The sequence below is a fragment of the Peromyscus maniculatus genome, chromosome X (genome assembly GCF_049852395.1).
Source record: "Peromyscus maniculatus bairdii isolate BWxNUB_F1_BW_parent chromosome X, HU_Pman_BW_mat_3.1, whole genome shotgun sequence".
Classification (NCBI taxonomy): Eukaryota; Metazoa; Chordata; class Mammalia; order Rodentia; family Cricetidae; genus Peromyscus; species Peromyscus maniculatus.
The window spans coordinates 36,009,453-36,015,548 of record NC_134875.1 but is presented as its reverse complement, the minus strand read 5'-3'; the positions used below and the strand labels follow the sequence as shown (position 1 = coordinate 36,015,548).

The 6,096-nt window shown below is 46.6% G+C and overlaps 1 protein-coding gene across 1 annotated transcript; it reads right to left on the bottom strand.

Annotated features, from left to right (window-relative positions):
• Window positions 1–414: 414 nt before the first annotated feature.
• On the bottom strand, window positions 415–3,344 carry LOC143270882 (uncharacterized). Its single transcript, XM_076562131.1, has 4 exons — window positions 3,154–3,344; window positions 2,523–2,976; window positions 1,857–1,902; window positions 415–660 (listed from the first exon to the last, which is right to left on the bottom strand). The coding sequence occupies exons 1-4, from the start codon at window positions 3,194–3,196 to the stop codon at window positions 619–621; spliced, it is 585 nt and encodes a 194-aa protein (XP_076418246.1). The 5' UTR covers window positions 3,197–3,344; the 3' UTR covers window positions 415–618.
• Window positions 3,345–6,096: the final 2,752 nt, after the last annotated feature.

The following is a 6,096-nucleotide window of genomic DNA, read 5'->3' as shown; positions in this document are numbered from 1 at the left end:
GGCTGAAAGTGCCCTGGATGTCCACAGAGAGGGTGCAATCCACACATCATGTACCCCTTCCTCCCACTGTCAAAGTTTCCAGCTGGGTCTATGGCGAGGCTTACTGGAGTGTGGGTGCGAACAGCCATGACTAGAAACACAGTGTCCTGTACTGGGGACTTGCTCCACCTGACATTACAAATAATTGTTCCACATAGATGGGGTGAGTTGACAAGGCCATGATAAGGGGGCGGAGAGTCATGTGGGGTCAGCATGAAGCAGCATAGCACCTGGAAATCTTCATCACTTCACACACCACAGTGACCACAGCTTGCCAGGGTCATCTCCTACAATAAATGCCATTTCTGGAATAGGCTACTATGGTTCAAATACTTCCACCCACATTTTTGTAACCTGAAAACAATGGAACCAACATACTGAGAATCCACCTCTTTATTGCTGAGATAATTGCAGGGAAGGAAAGGATGTCATGGCCAGCATGGGTGGCTGAGACACTGGGGGCGGGGCCAGGTTCCAGGTCATCTGGCTCACAACAGAGGTGGCACTCATGCGCTGCTCCAAAATCTTCAAGGATCTTTGTTCTGGGGACCAGGTGGTGCATTGATCAGCATCACCATTCTATTGCTTCTTGAAACTGGCTCTCCTGGTCCTAAACCAATCCTACAAGCACAAGAAAGGATTACTTTAGTACACTGAACTGTACCACCACTGAAGAACACATGCTGTAACCATATATACTGGCTCAATTTTACTAACATTTTAGAACATATATGGATTCCATCCCTGGGCCAGTGTGTGCTAGGTATGTGCTCCAGGACAGAGCTACTCCCCTAGAAAAGCACCATATTTCTGATTGTCCAGAAACTGTTTATCTATCTAACCCTAAGAAAGACTGAAGACTTACCTCAAGTGTGTACTGATTGTTCAGAATGCTGGAAGCAACAGGTTTCATTCTCATTGAAACATTCAAAACACCCCCATGAAGCCCCCGAGTACATGGACTACCACACCCAGTCCTTCAGCTATGGAATGGACCCAGAATATTTCCTCTTCTCTCCATCAATTGATAGTTTTAATGCATTCTTTCAGGAAAGGATGCAGATCTAGCTCGTGAGTAGTTCCTGGTCCCTGCTGTGTGTTGAAAAGTATCAAAAAGAGTTCTCTTAGAACTCAGGAGAACTATCTCAAGGCCCATAGTTGTCTGTGAAAGGCTCCATGGCCTTTTGTGAGTATCCAGAATGCATATTTTATGAGACAAAGGGCACTTCTTCCGGTTCTATGCTTCCTCCATAGCCTCCAAGCATACTATCTATAGGCCTTTTCCCTTGAGGGCATGTGGTCTGGAAAAGCCAGGGCTGATTGTAATGCTGAGCAGAGTTCACATTCATAATCAACAAAAGACAGGTAAAAGGGTCTATGCGCCATTTGAGCTTCCTGGTCCCAGTATTGATTGAGAACTAAGCCAGGCATGCGACATTTACAGACTAGAACAGAAGAAGTCTGAGAAAAGTTTTTCTGAGACACGCAGAGTGAAAGAGTTGAAAGTGGGCAAGAACATGGTCTCTTCACTTAAGTGAAGCATGCAGGCTGCACAGCCTTCAGAAGGTCATGGAGAACACACTATGTCCTCCAAGGGACAGACAAAGCACCTTGGCATCTTATGTTTTCAGGTGTCCAGGTTTGCATTTCCTGCCTGAGAAAATGGAGGTCTTTCATCATTGTGAGCCTAGCCTGGCTGTGGACTTTTCTGGCATCCTTGGGATACAACTTCAAGGTTCAAAATTGCTACACCTCTAAACAAAAACATCACAAGATGTGGAGCCCTCCCAAACTATTATTATTTTTAGAATACTGACCAGTATATCTGCTTCCGGCACACCCATCCATCTTGCAAGATCCTTCCTGAAGTAAAAAGAGTCCAACATTTAGGCTTTGTGGTAGAACTGTCCTGTTTATAAGGACACGTCCTGTTTGCTTTTAAATGTTTGTGTCCACACTTGACACACACACACACACACACACACACACACACACACACACACACACACACACACATACACTATTCCTCACACCTACTTTGAGACTTACTTTAGTAACAGGTTTCTTTCAGGGATCAAATTAAGGGTAATCCCCCAAACACAGGTATGTCCTCTATGTCCTTAACATGTAAAGCTTCATTAAGAGAGTCTCCACGATGAAAGTGTTAGCCAAATTTTAATCTGAGGTGGAATCCCTCCTGCATTGTCCCAGCCACACCTCAGGCTTTTCACTCATTCTTGCAGAGACTCATTTAGAACAAGCACTGTCTAAATTTCCCACTCAGGTGCCACTTAAACAGGCAACAAAACACAATCTTTCTAGATGGACTAGGGCACATCCCCCTACTCCAGAATCCAATTTCTGCTGGAAGGTCCAGACACTGTGGCTTTGTTTCTAGAGGAAATCAGTGGTTCAGGGAGCACCAAAGGGCAGCCTGGACACACTGCCTGAAAACTAGGCCCAGAGCAGGGCATTCTGCTTACCTTATTTGAAAGCTGGGGTAGCGAGTCTCTTCGAAAAGACGCTCCAGGTCCTGCAGCTGAGACCTGGTGAATCTGGTGCGTCTCTGGAAAGGCAGCCTGTCCCCAGCCTGGAGACTCTTGGTGCCCTCAGGCATTGCCGCCTCTTGCTGAGGCTGCTGTTGAACACCACTACCATGACCACCTTCTGCGGGGATCCCCTTGTCCATGGGGCCAGAACTACCATGGCCAGCATGTGCTCCTTCCATTTCTTCTTGTTTCTTTTCTCCCTCCTCGACCACTCCTGTGGCTTCCTGAGTAAGACCGGACTGAGCAAGCTCTTCTTGAGCAGGCTTGCTTGGGGCAAGTTCTCCCAGAGCACGTTCGCCCTGAGCAAGCTCACCCTGAGCAAGCTCGCTCTGTACAAGCCCTTTCTTGCCTCCTTCCTCTCCAGCCTTCAGGACCATTGCATTCCCACCTACAAGTGAGAAAAACACAAAAATAAAGATCTGAGCTACATGGCCCATGGATTATTGGAAAACCTAGAGGAGGACCACTGGCAGAGGGGGGTAACTGAAGCACCTGGCCACTGGCCTTTCCACCAGATTTGCTTCCCGTACTTCACCCAAGTCCAGTCAGAACCATTTTTACTGACCATGCTGTTGTTCCTGTTGCTCATCAGCTCCTGGACTCAGCATTCTGTTGAATCTGTGGCAGTAACCCTGACGAGTCTCTGTACTGGGAATCTTTCGATCAGACCCGAGTTCTGAAGCTTTAAAAGCCACGTCCTCGCTGTCTGGTGCCAGATGTGTACAGCTCTGCCTCTTGACCCAGAAGGCTTGTCTTCTGGAGACTCAACGTAATTACAATGCGTCCAATCACATTCTGGCCTGCACAGACTCAGTGGCTGTGGGCTTGTCCTCTGAGGTGTCTAGCCTGAAGCACGTTAGGGCTGCAAAGGAGAGGGAGTACTTTAAAAAATGCAGTGAGTGTGTATGGGGTGGGGGTGTGGAACCTGTGGCTCTGGTTTTCTCCTTAGCTGACACCTCTAGTTTTGGTTAAGGCTGGACTGTTCAAATTCAGTCACAGGGAGTAACACAAAGACCTTCTCAAACTCAGCTGGACCTTGAGCCCAGATAAATCATTTTATTAAATTATGGAAATTTCGTTCAAACACATGCCCCAATCTTGGTTGTGCTGTCTTGAAGAGCCCTGTATGATGGCAAATATGTGGGTAGGCCAGGGCAAGATCCTCCTGAGAGACTGTTCTCCCAACAGAGCTGAATTCCACTGGTATTCACAAGCTCATTCTGATGGTGGAGACCTTGCTCTACCTAGCTGTGCTTGACCAAGGTCCTAGGGTGACCCAGATACCTGAGGACATCAAAGATCGACCCTAGGTACTGGCTCCAAACCTGTCTCACAGCTATGAAGGTGAAAGACAGGAGGAGTAAGCAATTCTGGATGCAAGCTCTACAAAGAATAATTGCAGGAAGGGGCAGAACTGAGGAAAATTTAGAGAGACTCCCCAGAGTAGGTGACATTCCCCAAATTAAAAAGAGCCACTGAGCTCTGTCATTTCGTGGTTTTTGTTTTTCATAGGATCATGGCAGAGTCTGGACAATGGCTGAGGTAATTCATAGGAGATGGTTTATTTCTCTGTGTTAGCATAGGCTGAGACTCTGGAGGGCCCACAGTCCACATGGTCTAGCCCACACCAAGGAGATGATCATGCTCTGGTCACCTATTTCCCACCTAGTCAGTGGTGGCTCAACCCCCTCCCACCACAGGCCCCTTTGTCCATCCCTGACTAGGGCTTTGTGAGTTGTGGGCCTTGACTGTCTGGTCACCATTATACACTGGGTGGTCTTGTGTCCTCTGACATTTCAGCTGTCCCAGGTGCTTTTAATTATCCTCAGCTCTCGTTCTTCTCAGTCACCAAGAAGCAGCTGCAACTGTCCTTCCTCTTCTCCTTATCTCCTGGGTCGTTGTGAAAGGCTTCCCTGAAACACTGGGTCCAAGGACAACAAAAATGTCCCCTTGCATGAGAGCCTGACCCTCTCATGAATGATGTCAGAAATATCTTAGGTATAAGCAGAAGCATCAGGGACTGTGAATACAGGCCATGGGAAAGCATGGGTTAACCTCATTACCTGGGAACTAATCCCCAAGGAAAACTACCATACCATGTCAGCATCCCCTTTCCTAGAGACTAGGCAGAGGACTGAAAGTGAGGGGGCGGTTATTCAACTTCTAGTGAGGCTCTCTCATGTTGATTTCATTTATAAGTTGATCCAGGTTTTCTGGTGGCACTGTGGTATCATGCATCATGAAAAGGTGGAAATAAATTGGACACATAGAGCCCTAGGTGAGAGGAATGTGTGTGTGTGTGTGTGTGTGTGTGTGTGTGTGTGTGTGTGTGTGTGTGTGTGTGTGTATTATTTTTGAGACAGGGTTTGTCTGTGTAGTTCTGGCTATCCTAGAACTCACCCTGTAGACCAGGCTGGCTTTGAACTTACAGAGATTCGCTTGCCTATGCCTCCCAAGTGCTGCGATCAAAGGTGTGCACGACCACCACATGGCTAAGAATTTCATATTCTATTTAGTTCAGCTGTGGCTGGAATATCCCTTAGGTGATGGGGAATTCTGATCATAGGAAAGCAGTTGAACTATAATATTATTCTTAAATTAGACCTGTTCTGTAGGAGGGGAGTGACATGGATTGAAATTCCTTATGTTCAGCTTTCCTTTTATCTAAAAGCCACCCTGTGGAAATCCCTCCCCTGAGAATTCTATACTTCCCACAGGCCTTCAACTCTCTGTCCATACTTTCTCTCTCTCTCTCTCTCTCTCTCTCTCTCTCTCTCTCTCTCTCTCTCTCTCTCTCTCTCTCTCTCTCTCTCTCTCTCTCTCTCTCTCTCTCTCTCTCTCTCTCTCTCTCTCTCCTGCAGCTCCCTCAGTCCTCAGGAAATCTAGTCTCCTTTACTCAGGAGACCCACTCCTGACTAGTCACCATCCTGCCCCTTCCCCACTCACAGGAATGTTACTCCATTGAAGTGAATGAAAGGAAATTCTGACCAGAATGATTTGTCTCTCATTTTCCTTCTCAGAGCTAAGAGATAAGACAGGCCATGGGCAGCTAAACTGAGCAAATATAGACTTTTAAACAAATTACTGGGCCCTATGATTTGGCCTGGAAAGATGTGATGTTACTTCTAGGACAAACTTAGACCCCATTTGAGGAATAAAAGGTCAGAGGGAACATTTGAGGAGAATATTGGAGGATTTATATAAGGGAGCCACGAACTGCCACCTCCCCCAACTCATATTACTATTGAAAATTGACTGACTTCCCTTGTATTTGAGATGCATTATTTACTCCAGAGTTTTAACAGATGAAGTTTCCCCGCACAGGCAGACTAAGAGCAACAAGTTAAAATTCGTGGGTTATGGGTATTCATGCATAGCCATGTCAGTGAGGACAAGTTGTTTATTAGGCTTCTTCTTTTATCCTTGCTAATGGAAGACAGAACGCAGGGCACTTCTGTGTCATTGACTCCTTGCTAATGGAAGGAGTAACTAATCTAACCAGTCATTA

Excerpts from the sequence above, each read along its gene's own strand:
- LOC143270882 (XM_076562131.1), bottom strand. The coding sequence starts at position 3,196 with ATGCTGAGTCCAGGAGCTGATGAGCAACAGGAACAACAGCATG. Across the intron at positions 2,977-3,153 it reads GCAACAGGAACAACAGCATG|GTGGGAATGCAATGGTCCTG; the intron begins GTCAGTAAAAAT and ends TCTCACTTGTAG. Across the intron at positions 1,903-2,522 it reads TACCCCAGCTTTCAAATAAG|GAAGGATCTTGCAAGATGGA; the intron begins GTAAGCAGAATG and ends TTTTTACTTCAG.